The sequence below is a fragment of the Gossypium arboreum genome, chromosome 11 (genome assembly GCF_025698485.1).
Source record: "Gossypium arboreum isolate Shixiya-1 chromosome 11, ASM2569848v2, whole genome shotgun sequence".
Classification (NCBI taxonomy): domain Eukaryota; kingdom Viridiplantae; phylum Streptophyta; class Magnoliopsida; order Malvales; family Malvaceae; genus Gossypium; species Gossypium arboreum.
This window is the reverse complement of record NC_069080.1, coordinates 1,535,033-1,551,324: the sequence shown is the minus strand read 5'-3', so window position 1 is coordinate 1,551,324 and position 16,292 is coordinate 1,535,033. Positions and strand designations below refer to the sequence as shown.

Below are 16,292 nucleotides of genomic sequence, written 5' to 3'. Positions count from 1 at the left end.
GCCAGATCCAATAACAAAAATTATATTAGGGAAGATTGTGTCTATTTTTGGTGTGATCATATGTCCCACTAATTGTCTGTATTTGTTTACAAAATAAAGATGGGATTATTTACATTGAATTTTCAAGCAATTAGCCATGGCAGCTCCAACAAACAACACTTAACTTGGAACTTGCTACTGGTATGAAATCTACAAACAGAGATGGCCTATTTCTAAAATTTATCAATGTTAATGTCGGGTTTTTCTAACAAGAGATGCCGTTCGAGAAAAAAAATTGCAGATATTGAGATTTAAACTCGAATTTCTACGTTACCTATTAGCTCTTTAAGATGAATGTATAAAACCGAGTTAAAAGCCCTAAGTACATGTCCTACTAGGTAAACCAATAAAGAATGACCAAAGGCAATCAATCCCCTAATGCGAAAACAAGCTCAAAATATTATGTTACAATAAGTATATATAGCAACCTCTTTTAGGTAACCAAATAGTATACTTACTAAGCTATAAATATGTACAATGGCATCTCCTCGGTTTAAAAAACTCGTAGCTACCCATCGGATGAATTACCGTAATGGGACGGATCAGCTTGTGGTTGACGAACAAACTGACCTTTAACCCTTGGACGCTGTTCCGCGAGTTTCTTTCGGCTCTCGTAACGGACCTATAAAAAGTATCCAGCGGAAAACATTAGCTGTTTTATAAGACACCGGGATGATGGCAATTGATGGTATTTTTGTACCTTTTTCTCAAAGCATCTATCTTTCCGCTTCAAGCGGAACTTCGTTAGAGCTGCCTCTCTTTGGATAGAACGATGCGAATTTCCGGTAGGACTGGGGAAAACATCGTCGTTCTTGCTGTCTGCAGAAGCTCGGACAACAGCTACCTGCTCGATATTACTGTTATTACTTGCAGCACTGCTTCCATATGCAATACCATTAAGTTGACTTAAGGAGCCGTTACAGAAACTGCTGGTTGCACTCTGGTCGGTGGTAGGGGAAATGTGTCCTCTATCCTCGGTTGAATTCATCTTTTGGTCCAACTTCTGCAAAGGTTGGTTGGTTAACTGGTTTGCGTTAGAGGCAAGTCGATCGTAAAACTGTCCGGATGAGTTGCTTTTAAAACTGGGATGGTGAAATGGGTTCACACAACAGGCAAGTTCCTTTTGGTTGGCTAAGCTCGGACTTGGTACTAGAACAGGCAATATTACCTGTTGTGTGCATGAGGCCACTACTTCAGTTTGCTTCAATTGACCAGTAGTTCCGGTTGTCAAAGGGTTCGTGTTTCTCTGAGGAGTTAGTGTCGGACTAGCAGTGTCAGAGTTATACTCAGAAATACTATTGGGCAACATCTTCTCAGAATCAGTTCCGGACTCTTTCTTTTGATCACTTGCACTTGTCAGCGTTGATTGCAGGGGCTGTGATGGCCTGCTAGAGTACCTGCATTAAGCAAAATGTGATTACATCAATTTGTTCCGAAAAAAGCTTCAAAAGGTTTTGAGCTAAGCTCTTGAGAGGGTACCGAGAAATACAACAGAAACCAACCTTGTAAAGGCTGAAGAATTAGGATGCCAAAGGGTAGGCTTTTCTCGAGTAGCATGATTCTCGAATGCATTAGGATAACATCGTCCCAACGAAAAATCCAAGTGTGTCAAAGATCCGACCTTACTTGTGCTATTCATCAAAGAAGAATTGCAATTTCTATCGAATGTTCCCATGAAATCAATAGCTTTTCTTGGTGAATCACCAAGGGCATCACCGGCCTCAACCAAGATCTCGGTATCCTTGCAAGCACCAACTGCTGCTCACAAATTTGATTCGAGTTTAGAGAAAGGTTATATATGCTCTTCAAATTGAACAGATAAAACAATGCCAAAATTCAAAATTTAGCGTCTTACTTACCCCCAGTTTTCTTCTCATGCACGAGCAGTCTCTGATTGAAATTCGTCTGAACTTCGTGCTCCTGAGAATTACTCGGCAAGAGCAAAAATTCCTGCATATTTTCCATGTTTGCATCCTCAGCTTCCATGTCTGGTTTTGTACATGTGCTCTGCAAGGGACAGAAAACATGCAATCTGTAAAAAACTTCATGCAGCCAACATAAACCAAACGAAATGCACTAATCTATGACCTTAGGAGGCTCCGTTAAGTAGATTGTTTTTAAAAGGGCACAATACTAATTATATAGGCAATGCACTAATCTATTACCAAATAAAGACGACAAATGAAGAACACTGACCTGAGCTTCACTCCCTTTCTCGGTTTGTTCCTTATTTCTTTCACCTCCAACCAAACAACCACTCGAACAATTGCTTGCAGCATTATTTTCAGATATAGCTTCAACCTTTTTCTGCCCAACGCTCTCGTCCTGAGGGGTGTTTCCACTGGCTATCAACTGATTCAAACAAGAAACATAAACCGGGATCAGAAAAAATGTAAATTATAACATTGAAGGAACAGTTAAAAGAGGGAAAATGAAATGAAGTGTAGAAGTAAGCATACTTGTTGTCTTCTCCATACATGCTGCCATAAATTTTTCAGCTCATTTCTTCTTAGTGGCTTAACAAGATAGTCAGCAGCCCCTCTCAACATGCATTTGTATACCGTGCTAATCGAATCTTGTGAGGACATCACTGCACAATCATGCCGAAAGGGAAAAAATAATTAATTGTTTTGCCAGACATATAGTAGAAATGTCTAGAAAATATTATAGTATCCTCCATAACGTACTTATAACAGGGATGCTTTTACAAATCTCGTGTTCCATGATCAACGTGAGAAGAGCGAATCCCGATATAGATGGCAAATCCACTTCTGTCAATATGAGATCAATGTTATGGGGTTTTGCTTTTAGCATCTCCCATGCCTGCAAGCCATCAGGAACAGCAGAAACTGCACGCAAAAAATGGGGGGGAAAGCCATCTTCAGTTCTGAATGTAGCGTATTATGATTCTAAAAGACTTCTAATTTCGAGACAAGAATTGATGTACAGTTTTGCAGGCTAGGAAAAAGAAAAAGAAAAAAAAAGGAACGGCTTGATCCACCATATGTAACCATGTTTTATTGCCAAAATGATAAAAAAGCAGAGGATCTTGCATATGAAGTGGAATCATTTCAATACAAAACTAGTTGGGGTGGGACTCAAACAACCCAAAACGATAATACTAATGCAAATTGAATTTTAGAGAAACATATTTACAAGCTGAAATCAACATGTTTTGAGATGAAATAAAGTTATAATGCCCGTATCAGACACTCACACTCAAGTCAAACTAATATTGCTATAAATTATGAGATTTTGTTTTTACTTTTTTTTTTTTTTTTAAAATGCATCGATCCAATTTCACAAAATACGAAATTGTTGATAGAAGGAAGAACATGTGGCGGTTTAAGACAGTTTACCCGAAAGATCGTAATATGGGTACAGGGAGAGGATCGGAGAGGAGATCAGAGCAGAAAAGAGTTGAGAGCCTCTTTTAGAAAAGGTGTCATGATCACTTTTCATGGTACCCCTAAAACCTATAAGGGTTCTCTCTAGTAATTCCCGAGGTGCCACCTGTCACCTTAGGAACTATCAAAGAGAACGCTTACGAGCACCGGAAAAAGGGACCAAGACACCTTCACTTTTTAAAAAAGGTTCTCAACTCTCTTTTACTCTGATCTCCTCTCCGGTCCTCTCCCGGTATCCATACTCCGATCATCCAATCCCACCTACGGCTCTCCAAACCGCCACAATCTCCTCCTTATATCAACAGAAAATGAATTTAAGCACGTGGATCCTATCTCCCAAGGAAATTTACTAACAAATAACCAAATCAATCAGATTTATTCATAAGCAAAAAAAAAAAAAAAAGTTATGTTATTCATATAAACCATTTGAGCTAAGAAGAACAACTGCTAAGAAAACATTTAAATAAAGAGAGAAGGCAAGCTGAATTATGGATTGGCTCTAGCACCTTAAAGTACCCATTAAAACTAAAACAACTAAAAACAGTGAAATTGAAAACCAGAAGCAGTAATGGATCAAAATCTCGGGCAGCCATGAAACAGAGACGATTTACAAATAAGTACCCATCAAAGCTGACAGCAATTGAAAAACCACTAAACATTTTCATCTGATAACAGTAATTCAAATAAACCCTCAAAAAAAATGGAAACTAACCTCTGTAATTGCATTTCCTAAGAAGAGCAGTAACAATCTGTCTAGTTGAATCATCAGCTTCAACCAATAAAACCCTTAACGCCATTGTTGGTAAAAAGCTTTCCCAATTCACAGCTTCACCAGAAACAAAACTCCCACCACTCATAATCTTCCTTCTCTTATTCCCTTCAAATTCCCCATTTTCTCTATCGACTTCGCTCTCTGTTTTCACTTCATCGCTGCTCATCAAAACCTCACCCATATGTTCTCTTCTTCTTTTTTTATGAATGTTACCACTAAAATCTAACACCAAACACAGTACAATTTTACCCTTGACTTTGAACTCCAAGCTTTAGCAATGGGAGAAAACAATGTAAAAAGCAAAGCAAAAATAAGTAGGAAAAAGAAAAATCTAACCCATTGCTGCTAAAAATATCTTAAAACGGGTCGCTTAGATCTAACGGCTATAAAACGAAATTGAATTACTGAACCGACTTTGATCTAACGGTTGAGAAAATCTCTTAGCTATGAAGAGCAGAAAAATATCTAAAAGTTTGATTTGTATGGCCTACGGAAGCCACGTCAGCTATATGATCTAAAGGCTCACAAGGATTTGGCTTTTGAGGCTGTCGTTTAATCTTTGCATATAAAATAATAAAAAATTAACTATTTGATTTTATTAATTAAGGGTCAAGTGTCAATAAAATAAGGCGGGCCTTAAGCTTCGGTCTTTTTTTTTCTTTTTTTTTTAGATTTGAGATATTTTTTGTGTGTGTGGGGCCTACAGTTAATATCTGGAGATTTTTTCTTTTTTTGAGTTTTTGAGGTGAAATTTCTTGGACAGGATCCGAACACGTGGAGGAGTATGACAAGGGGAAAGTCTTGTTTTGTTCTGTCAGCGATGCGTTTTACGGTAGGTGGATTTCACTCGCGTTTTTATTGATTGGATTTAGATGGGCATTGAAGCAAGTGGCTCTCTTTTTCTCTACTTTTGTGTTTGTTTTACAACTAGTCGGCAGGCGCGTGGTATACTTTTTTTTAGGGCAACTTCAAATTACAGACGTGCGTTTTATACGTGGCTGCTCGATTCTGGAATATGTCAAATAAATTCTATAGTATAATGGTGGTCGGTACAGTTCAGATTCCAATCGTACCACTGTACGTATTATTATATGTTACACTGATAATAAATGGTAAAAGTATAGTGGGAGAATTTGTATTAGGATTTAAATTGATTTTTACTTATTTTATTTAAAAAATAATTAAATTTGTTTCTATTTGTTAAATTAAAATGTAAAGTAGTTTTTTTTGTTAAAAGTTTATTTATTATATTGTTGAAAACTGGCACGACTGGTTAGGTAGTTATAAAATTGGCATGATTGACTAAGTTGTTACGCGTGTTATATTATGTGTACCTCATTTTGACGTGGAAGGATCAGTTTTTAACAGTAAAAATAGATGAAACTTTTAATAAAATAAGTAATTTACTCTTTGATATAATGTATAATGCCTAATTTATCTTTTTTTAGTAAAGTGAGAAAATGTGATCCAACTCTTAATATAAAACCTCCATGATACTTTTATAAATATTAAATAATTTAAATTTCATTTCAGTTAAAATTTTATGTACTTTAATTATGTTAATATTTTTCTATCTATGTTAATTGATACCTATTTGTACATATCGAGAAGTAAAATTCTAACAATATTTGTAAGTAAAAACTAGTGCGATTAGATCGAAACTGGTTGAGTATACTGATCCAAATAAAGAATTGAATCAATCTTTGATTGAATTAATCTAAAAATAAAAGGTCGAGATAAAAAAATAACGATTAAATGGACTAAATGATTTTTATTTATAATATTTATGATTTCTATTGTTTATTTAATTATTTTGTACCAAACTCATGTAAGGCAAATCGATACTTTTGATTTGATTTTAAAACATCAATAAAAACTATATATTCATTGCAAAATAACTTTAAAAGAAGACTAAAGATGAGAATGGGATGGGGCTGTTTTGAGCATATCTAATCCCAACTCGATATATTTTAATTTAATACATCGTTGATTCAATCTTATATTAAATATTAATTTATTTATCAAAATTACATTTGAAAAAATAAAGTTATAATTAACAGGATACAATTATTTTATTATAAAAATATAATATTTTTAACATATAGAACAATATTATTTTTAATGATACTATTAATTATTTTTTAATATAAAATTTTATTATTGTACATTCTAAATTAATATTATATATAAAGCTATTTTGATAATTATTTGGACTAATTTTATAATTAAATCTACCCAAAAATCGACAAAAGGAGATCCAATCATATGAAATCGGATGGAAACTCATCATCGCATTCAGATTTTTTCTAATTATCCCTACAAAAGTCTCATAAGTAGCTTAAAGAAGGGGGAAAAGCCAATAAAAGCAATTGCAATGTTTTATCATCATTTCACAAAACCAAAATCAAATCGTTTGCTTCCTTAAAATATCTTATTCTTTTCACTCAATTTGCGCACTAATAATGTTTTATTATTAGTAGAGATTTTTTATATTAAGAATCGAATTATATTTTATTTTTATTTAAAAATGAGTAAATTAATTCATATATATTAAATTAAACAGAAAGTTAATCTATTGAATAAAAATTCATCAATTTCTACTATTTAAAAATTGTTCTCCATATGTTAGTATAAATTATACATGACATGCTACGATAAATATCTAATTATTTAGCCAACAATATTAATTTTAATAATATAAATGAATGAACATTTAATCGAAAAGATCCTAGTTATTAACTAATTTACTTAATTTTTGAATAAAAGAGACAAATACAATTTGACTCCTAATATAAAAATTTCACAATATTTTACCCAAAATAAACTCAACAAAATAATGCTAGAAGCTCACTAAACAAACAAGTAACATTGTTTAAATTTTTTAATACCATTTATATGATGCTTTGTTTTAATTTTTGGGTAGGATGCTTGATTATCCTTGAAAGTTCTATAATTGCTAAAATTTAATTCCATGAATAATAATTTCAGAAGCAAGATGATTGTAAATTAATCAATTATTGAACAAAAAATAAAAGCAATAGCGTTTGATTTGACATAGTTTTCTATGTTATCCCATACTTGCATTGTATTTCATGGTGGGGTAAAGTTTTTACTGTCTTTTTCTTTTACCAAAGAGGGAACGATACACGTTTAGATTAATCTGAGGTTAATTGAGATTTATTTTTTTTTTAAAAAAATTAAGTACCACATTTTTAAGGGTGAAAGTACTTATAAAACTCCTAATACTCTGAATTAATTTACTCTATCTATTAAAAAGAAATAAATAATACTTCAGTATATACATGAAACATGCCTCGTGCCTTTGTATCAAATAACCTAATATTTTTAATTGCAAATCATAGTAGTTATTTCCCATGTTTTGTATGTGGAGAAAAAAAGTAAGTAATAAATCTAATTACCCCCAAAACAGTAACATAATTTAATAACCAATAAAGGATCGTTGAAGGATTCACATATCAAGCAAGATTAGAGTAATATTTAAAAGAAAAAACCGTTAATATCAAAATGAGATAAAAGGACCAAACTTAGTTTCATCCACCTGCGTTCAGAAATAGTTGCTTCATCTCCAAGAAAAACCATTAATTCCTAACCTCACTTGTCCTCATAGACACTATCCATTTATACTCTGCTTAAGAAACATTCAACATATCTTAGCCCTAAATCTTTCCTTCAATGCAAGCAACGCTTGGACTTTCTGTTTCTTTTGAATATGAACTTCAATGGCTAACTGGTCCAGCCTGAAAAGATAATCAGTCATATGTATAAGATTCACAAGAGTGAAGTTCAGACTTGCCATTTGAAAAAAAAGGTCTAGTTTCAATTTCATGTTTCGTATAAATGGGACAGCTATTAGAATATGCGTGACGGTAAAACCACATTAATGCATAACATATCATGTCCTGTTATACATGTATACTGGATTAATAGGAAGTTTACCCCCAACATTACTCGCAAGTTTGACACATAACCTACTGAGCCTAACAAAAGCAGCCATGAACGAGGGGTTACTCCTTGCATTGAATATCAGAAATCAGAATTTACCTACCTTGTCAGGTGATCCTGACCTTGACCTTGACCTTGACCTCGATCTTGCTCTGAATCATTGCATAGAAGGAAAAGAAAGTTTTCATAAATTGTACTGTAACAACTAGACCGAATAACAAAGCAAAGAAGCTAAGAGGAAGATGAGCCCGATTACCTAGATGACTTAACAGGAGAGACAGATCTTGCTTTAACTGGTGAGTTGGATGCAGGTCTTTCCCGTGATTTACTGCATGCATGGAAGAAAATAGGTGGAGTTTTGGCGCGCGTTTGAACTGAAAAGGTTAAAAATGACTGAAAGAGAAGGGGAAAGGGTCTATACCTCCGGTCTCTTTTAACGCTGAGGCTTCTGCTACGGTTTCTGCTTCTGCTTCTACTTCTACTCCTGGAGGGGCTGCTCTCGTATCTCCTCACCTATCCATATTGAAGAACAAATAAACATCAAAGACCTAAAAGAAACTGAAAGTTGATTTTGAAAATTCTATATGGCCTAACATAACAAAGGAAAATATATATACATTTGCCATGAAAGATGTTGATGGATCCGCATAAGGCCACAATGCCAGAAATCCTTTGCAATTATAACCAGTGAGAGGTTCCGGGGAGAAATGAAGGGTATGGAATAATTAGGGAAAAGTGAAGGATAGAGGGATGGTCAGACCATAACGATTCACGTGTTTACTTGGTCAAAAGTACAAGCACTAGTCTCAGATTGTGTGAACTCATGGATAGTAATAAATAATAATTTTGCACATTAAAACAACTCAATGGACTAATGCATAGCAAGGTTACCCGAATATAAGCTCTTGCCCAAGGATTTCTAAACTCGGTATCATCAAGTTTACTGATCTGCAAGGTGTTAAAACATGTCAGCTGAATTACAAGCACTGAAGAAGCACAACTTCAGGGCAAGGAGGTATAAAATTCTATCTAAACAACTTACAGCATATTTCATGTCATCATAATTGGTAAAATCAACTATACCAAAGGTCCCTGATTGAACAGAGAGAGAGAGTAAATAAAAACTCATTTGAAAACATTAAGGCATAAAAACTAAGCTGATCTAGTTGAAAAATCAAGAAGAGATGACAAGTATTAGAATTTCAACCCATTGCAACATAAAGGGAACAACTCATAAAACAATCAGAATTTGAAGAGAAAGTACAAGCATATTAAAGAGAAGTAGCAGAAACAACAGATCTTAAATTATAAACATCACCAAGTTGGAGCACCCAAAACATCCATTTAAGTATGCCCCACATAAGATGGTAAGAATAACGAAGTGCATCATTTTAGATCTAATAGAGTTTGAACAAATAAAGATTCAAGATCTGTATATAAAATGAAAAGAGAAAAGAATAAGCAGAGAGCATCAAAGGGATAAGGTAAACAATGAACTATAAATGCTTATCAACACATCCCATCTGGTCATACCATCACTGTCACGTGAAATTTCCACAAAACACACATCACCTGCTTTTCGCATGTGATCCTGAATAATTTACAAATAGGTAAGTGATACAGCTGAAATAACAAATCCCAAATTTCTTTTTGAGTTCACTAAACCTTCAAATCTTGCCAGGAAGCAGAAGAAGGGAGCCCACGAACGATAACTGCAGGGAAACAAATATGTATATTAGAACCATTTGTTAGTGCAGATAAACGCTAAATAGACAACAACAGGAATTGCACAGTTGAACTACTAGGCAGACCTCGATATTCAGAATGACGTGATACACCAAACTTAGCCGCAGCGCCACCATACCCGCCTCGACGATCACTTGAGGATTGTCCTCTACCACCATGTGCAAGCTCAACCTACATCAATTACAATAAAAAGCCAGTTATGTGGGGAAAATAAATAAAAAAAATGAAAACAACAAGAGCCTCTTATTACCCTCAAACGACAACCATCAAAGTTATAACCATCTCGACCTCTGATTGCATCTTCAGCATCCCGGGGATCCTCAAACTACAAGACAAACACAACTTATTTAGAAATCGTTACCATTGATTTATCCATTCTAGATAAAACATCCGATGAGAAATGTACCTCAACAAAACAAAAACATGGAGGGCGGAGTGGAATCTTCAATTCAATATCCAAAATACGACCATACTACATAAGAAAACAAACAGTTATCAACTAAAGGGAAAGACATTCTTCAAAAGCATTAAAATGTTGTGGGTCATAAAGTCTAGATTACATGCGCCAAAATCAAGCACGATATAGAATACATACATTACTGCTGTGATAAAAAATGAAATGGTATTCATTCTTTGATAGAAGAAAAAAGGCATTGGCAGAATATTAAATTCAACACATACCTTGTAGAATATATCTTCAACCTCCCATTCTCTAATATCAGAGGGTAGGCTGCCGACATAGATAGTGCGAGAGAAGCGACCACTCATTCCACTACCAGCAAAAAAATAATAGAAATATTTCACTGCATGCACCCAAAAACAAAGCCAGGTTAACAAAGAAACAATTTTCCATTCCATATTTATAAAAAACAACGTAACAATAGCCACACACATATATCCCTTTATCATCAGCATCAACTCTGATGACAATGGAAAAAGATTATTTCATAACCAAAAACAATGAAGCAAACCAAGTCAGCAAAAACTGTGAACGGTGCTCCACAAGCTCCATTGCTCATTTGCTCCAACATTTGAAACTTAACATGGTCTCATCATTCTCAATAATGAATATATATATGAATATGTATATGTATATACATGCAAAACCAAGAAACAGGCAGCAAACCAAATTAACAATTCCTACAAATATTCATACAGAATCTCTATCGCTCTCCAGAATTACAACCTTTAACATGGTCTCCTCGTCCTCTCATTAACCTTTTTTTTTTTCCAGAGCTTCAGAAGGTAGCAACAAGCTCCAATTATTAAAATCAATAACAACCAACTCTCCCACTCCATTTCTATACCCCCTATGTATCATTGCGAAAGCTCTTATTTGTCCAAGCGCTTGTCATCGATCATAAACAAGGCATGCTTGTCACCAGATGAGGTGAGATTTTCACACACATAGTTAATTTATTTCATTTTACCTCCCTCATCTCAATTTTAACTACATTGAAGAAACATAAACCCTAACAAATACATTTTTTTTTAAATCCCAGATTTCTTCCCCTTTTAAACACAATCTCGAATTACCGGCGATTACTTTCAAGAGACAGACAATAAAGCAAAAGGAATCGACAGTTTAAAAAGAAAAAAAATTCAAGTACGAATGTGAGCAATGGAAAGGTAATGTCATTGTACCGGCGATTTAATAACTTGGGGAGAGTGGAGTGGAGATGATGAGAATCAATTGGCAAACTGTTGGCCCTAGGAGGAGTAAAACCTGAGCTTGACGGGGCCTCGTGGTGGAGCCTGTCCTGCCTGGTCAAATCTGACTTAGCTTAACTAGCTAGTGGCTAGGGTTCGCTTCTCTTCGTCTTTGCCAAGCTTCTCGTGGGTTTACCCAAAGCCCATTCGATTTGATTATATGTTGAAGAGCCTTGAACCGGACCCGGCCCTAACCTTGCCTAATCACGTTATCTTTTATAGGCTTTAGCTGTAGTCCAAATAGCCTGTAGTTACACATTTAATAAATATTAAATTATATCACACGCAAATATATACGAAAATTTGAATAAAATATATATTTAGAAATAACATATGATATTAAAATAAAAAATTAGATTTAATTGTTTATTATTGTATTGTTATCAATCTTGAGTCAATGTAGAATTAACTTGTGACATCAATTTAATCAAGTTAAAATATACAATTGATGAAATTAATAAAGCATACATAACGTTTTAAAAATTAAGTGATAAATTAATTATTTTACTAATATAATTAGTTCGGATTCAAATCCTACTATATGTATATTTTATTGAAAAATATTAAAGTACCTTTCAATAATATAACTTATTTTAATTATGAAAAAACTTCCAGTAATTTAACAACCGAGTTGGTGACCCAATTGAAGGTAACATCAATTTAATAAAACACTTAAATAGAATGATTATAATGTGATAAATTGACAGTATTAAGTGACTATATAACAATTTGGTTAAAATAAGTCATAACTCCTTGTATTTTTTATAAATTTAGAATTTAGTCACTGTACTTTTATTTCTAAAATTTAGCTCTTTTAATTTTTAAATGTTAAAATTTAAGTCCAACTGTTGATCATTTAAATTTATCATGTTAAATTCAGGTTCATCACAATTCTTTTTTTAGTTACATGACTAGTAATTGAGTATTTTGTTTATTTCAAAATGTCATATTAACAAATTTAACAAAAGATAATTAACGTTGTATTTTGAAATTTAAAAGGTAAAATACTAAATCTCTAAAAATTAATTATAAAAATTAAATTCCAAATTTACAAATAATACAAAAATTATGACATATTTTAACTTAATTTTTTTTAGAATTAGGTAATAAACTTATGCCAACTTCACATATATATTAAAATAAATAGTAAACAAAGCATAGACCTTTTATTTTTTCTTCACCAGTAATTTTATTATAAATTCTTATTATATCTATTTTCCGAGATACAATATTTAAAATTATTCATGACCTTTTATCAACTCTAAAATAAAAAGATAATATACTTTAATGCACTCAAATACACATTTTCTTACGCCGACAATAATATTAATACTAATAAAATTGAGACTCAGGTGGCACAAATATCTTCCTTAAGTTGTAGTATAATTTTGTTTTATTTTGTTATTAGCTTCATATGACTTTAATTTCTAGAGGTTCAATCCTTTGGAGCCAAATGGTCTTCGATTTTAGAAGATTTGATTGATCGAACAATCTAGAAGTTCAGGACGACATCGTTTAACAAATCAGTCTCAACCACCCAGTTTTCCTTATCAAACCGAAAAGACACGTGGGACATCCATTTAAATGACTTTTTTTTGTCATTTTTGGAATATTAGCTCGAGTGGGCCATAGCTATATGATTGGTCGCTTTTTTTTTTTGTTAATTTTTATAATATAAATAAAATAATATATATGACACGAGAAAACTAAAAATAGCAGAACTCATATTATATGGAATTCGCAAATGTATATTTCCTTTCCTGTACCTTTTAAACCGATAAGATTTAAATTCTTTATAATTTTACATTAAATGCATGTTATCAATTTATTTAATTACATTAATACTTTCATAAAAAATTACATTAATACTAATTAAATGCATGTTTTCGATTCATTTAAATATTTTTATATAACTATTAAATGATGAAATTATATTTTATCATCGTAAAGATATATAATTAAATTTCAATCCTTCAAATAAATTTTTATGCTTAAATATAATTTTATGTTAAAATAAAAAAATAATAAAAACGAAGGAAAAGATTTATTACAATAATTTTTTTTCAATTACATTGTAAAATTATTGGTGTAAAAGAGGTAAAATCATCTCGCCTACAATTTGTGGAATTTTAAACTTCACAAGCGAAATGAAGGTGTAATATGTATCATTTAAATAAAAATTTATTTCAATTATTTTAACTTTTTTCATATCTGAATTTAGAATTTTATTTTGACCAAATGGATTTTATTTTATAGTTTTTAGATATTAATTGATAAAACTTCAATCTATTTTTTCATGAATATTTTTAAAATAAAGTAAATAAAAATAATTAAAAACTCCTACATAATATTTTAAAATAGTTTTATGTAGTATTTTCATTAATTTTAAATTGAATTAGTTATTTTAACAATAAATATAATTAATTATAAATTGAATAAAGAATAATACGATCCAATTCCTATAGCTATAATTTTTAACTTGCGTACTAACAACCATCCAAGTCCCATGGTTTGAATAGATTTTCGATTTCTTTCTTCTTCTTTTTTCTTAGTGTCAATGCAAACAGAAGTTGTTGTTTTATAAAAAATTGTTAAGGTGAGTTTGTATGGACGGTGTAGTCACGTTACAGTATTGTAACAGTATTTAATTTCATCGTCACTGAAATTTTTACATTATCCGCGAGTAAATACATCGTCTATCTAAACTCACTTAATAAAATTAAGCAAATTATTTAATCACTTTTTTTTTTCAAAAAGTAAGTTATTTAATTTATTGTTACAAAAATATGGGTAAACTACACTTAGTATCACTAAACTATTAGTAAGTTTATGTATTGGTGACTCAACTTTAAAATGTTACAAAATGATCACAGAACTATTTAAAAATTTTCATTTAAGTAATTGATATTGTATAGCCTTCACTATTTGTACAGTCTACACCAATTGAAAGTTCTCCTCCCCCTCACTGATCTCGAAAATTGATCGTCAAATCAATTTGAATATAATGTATGGTTTTCTATTCATTCATCATACGAATCGACAAATTATCTCTTAGAGGTTGCTAGCTAAACTTTTTAAAGAAAAAACTAAAAGATCTACAACTTAAATAATAAATTTACTAATAGTTTAATGACCTTCAATGTTGTTTACCCTAAAATTTTAATGATACCGTTCAGTGGATAAGCAAATGGAAGAAAACTGATGTCTGTCACGGAAGTCGATAAAGAGGACTACGGGCGCTGTAACTCTATCCAGATACTTCATACACGTGTCAGTATTAAAGTGGTATTTGTCACAGAGAAAAGAATAAATGTGTCCGTGTTTTAACGCATCCTACTCAGCATTATTTATGTCTTTGATTTCCCTTTTTTTCCTTATTTACCACGAGTTTTGAAATGGCTAGTTTAATTCCAAATATCGTTCAGAAAAGAGTTTAATTCCAAATTTTCAGAGCATAATATCAGTAAATACAACGTCAAATTAGTTTATCTAAATTTCCTAAATTTGATAAATAAATAAAAAAAGTCTTCTTTCTTTTCTTTTTCCTTCATTTCCAATCAACTAGCTTCACAGAAAAGTTTTTTTCTTTGTTTTATTTAATTACGTTACGTACCATAGTGTGTCATAAACCATCGGATAATGGTACATGCATGCATGAATTTGCATTTTAGAACTTTTGGAAGATAAAATACTAACAAGATAAGAGGGCAGTGGAAGGGAAATTACAAGCTACTTAGAATTAGCTTTTCGTAGGCATATAATATATGATAGTTTGTGTATTACGAGTTTTGTAATAATTTATATGTTATTAGCATATAATTAACAAATTTGTACGATTGGGTAAAAGAAATTGTAACAATTCGTGTAATTAGATATTATTTTTGCATAACTGGATAATATTTACGAGATTTGTAATAATATGTGTTATTTACAAAAAAAAAAACATCACCAATATTGTAATAAATTGTGTAATTAAATAATGTTCGTTGTATGAAATATTACAGAAGTAAATAATATTTTATGTAATCACATGAGATTTATTACAATTCGTGTACGTACCCTTCATCACCATTTTTTATATATATTTTGTTCGTTGGGTTAGGAAAACAAATATATATATAATATATAAGGATGAAAAAAAAGAAGAAAAAAATACTTTTTATTGTTGTATATTTGGTCAAGAAAGTAAAGAAGTAGAAAATTCCTTTAATTGATAAATTAAAAATTAAAAATAATTTTAATTATGTTCTTGTAGATATTCTTACATGATTTACAATTAAGTTTTAAAAGACAAAGATCGATACCATTTTTATTTTTATTTTTTTAATTTCTTCCATGCGTAATTAATTATTATTAAGGGGTTGGCTTTTTTTTGAGATAAATTTTCGAAGCATTATTTGTTAAATAGTCGATTGAACCATTAAAAAATGGAGATATTATGCTTCTAGTGTCTATGCTCGATTTTAACCTAATATTGGACTCTTCTCGTAGTGAAGAGATAAAACTCGAAGCTAAAATCGGGCATAGACACATCAAATACAATATTTCTTTTTGAGAATTAATTACTCAGCAGACAACTCCTCAATCACTTTTATAAGGTTAAAATTCGGATTGGATTTCTTTACGGGAGTGAAGGAAAAGGTTGTTCAAATTTA

The 16,292-nt window shown here is 31.8% G+C and overlaps 2 protein-coding genes across 7 annotated transcripts; both read right to left on the bottom strand.

The window, feature by feature from the left end:
- Positions 1-289: 289 nt before the first annotated feature.
- LOC108454891 (two-component response regulator-like APRR5) lies at positions 290-4,647 on the bottom strand. 5 transcript variants are annotated; one of them, XM_017753499.2, is made up of 9 exons: positions 4,159-4,645; positions 2,727-2,888; positions 2,499-2,629; positions 2,236-2,391; positions 1,899-2,046; positions 1,542-1,797; positions 1,208-1,436; positions 740-1,042; positions 290-661 (listed from the first exon to the last, which is right to left on the bottom strand). In XM_017753499.2, exons 1-9 carry the CDS (start codon positions 4,397-4,399, stop codon positions 548-550), a joined length of 1,740 nt encoding a protein of 579 aa, XP_017608988.1. In that variant the 5' UTR covers positions 4,400-4,645; the 3' UTR covers positions 290-547. The 5 variants fall into 5 exon arrangements, with proteins under 5 accessions (XP_017608988.1, XP_017608987.1, XP_017608986.1 ...); XM_017753498.2 differs by having other exon boundaries at positions 740-1,436; positions 1,542-1,794; positions 4,159-4,647; XM_017753497.2 differs by having other exon boundaries at positions 740-1,436; positions 4,159-4,646.
- Positions 4,648-7,633: 2,986 nt separating this feature from the next.
- Positions 7,634-11,843, bottom strand: LOC108454523 (serine/arginine-rich splicing factor SR34A-like). 2 transcript variants are annotated; one of them, XM_053022349.1, is made up of 13 exons: positions 11,572-11,843; positions 10,609-10,730; positions 10,334-10,399; positions 10,178-10,252; positions 9,993-10,098; positions 9,847-9,893; positions 9,715-9,772; positions 9,224-9,273; positions 9,073-9,129; positions 8,603-8,694; positions 8,438-8,509; positions 8,281-8,333; positions 7,634-7,976 (listed from the first exon to the last, which is right to left on the bottom strand). In XM_053022349.1, the coding sequence occupies exons 2-13, from the start codon at positions 10,693-10,695 to the stop codon at positions 7,963-7,965; spliced, it is 777 nt and encodes a 258-aa protein (XP_052878309.1). In that variant the 5' UTR covers positions 10,696-10,730; positions 11,572-11,843; the 3' UTR covers positions 7,634-7,962. The 2 variants fall into 2 exon arrangements, with proteins under 2 accessions (XP_052878309.1, XP_017608501.1); XM_017753012.2 differs by having other exon boundaries at positions 8,285-8,333; positions 11,572-11,839.
- Between the last annotated feature and the right edge of the window lie 4,449 nt (positions 11,844-16,292).

Excerpts from the sequence above, each read along its gene's own strand:
- LOC108454891 (XM_017753497.2), bottom strand. The coding sequence starts at position 4,399 with ATGGGTGAGGTTTTGATGAGCAGCGATGAAGTGAAAACAGAGAGCGAA. Across the intron at positions 2,630-2,726 it reads TAAAAGCATCCCTGTTATAA|TGATGTCCTCACAAGATTCG; the intron begins GTACGTTATGGA and ends ATGATTGTGCAG. Across the intron at positions 2,047-2,235 it reads AGAAAGGGAGTGAAGCTCAG|AGCACATGTACAAAACCAGA; the intron begins GTCAGTGTTCTT and ends TGTCCCTTGCAG.
- LOC108454523 (XM_017753012.2), bottom strand. The coding sequence starts at position 10,695 with ATGAGTGGTCGCTTCTCTCGCACTATCTATGTCGGCAGCCTACCCTCT. Across the intron at positions 10,253-10,333 it reads CATGTTTTTGTTTTGTTGAG|TTTGAGGATCCCCGGGATGC; the intron begins GTACATTTCTCA and ends TTTGTCTTGTAG. Across the intron at positions 8,695-9,072 it reads GGGCAAGAGCTTATATTCGG|GTGAGGAGATACGAGAGCAG; the intron begins GTAACCTTGCTA and ends CAATATGGATAG.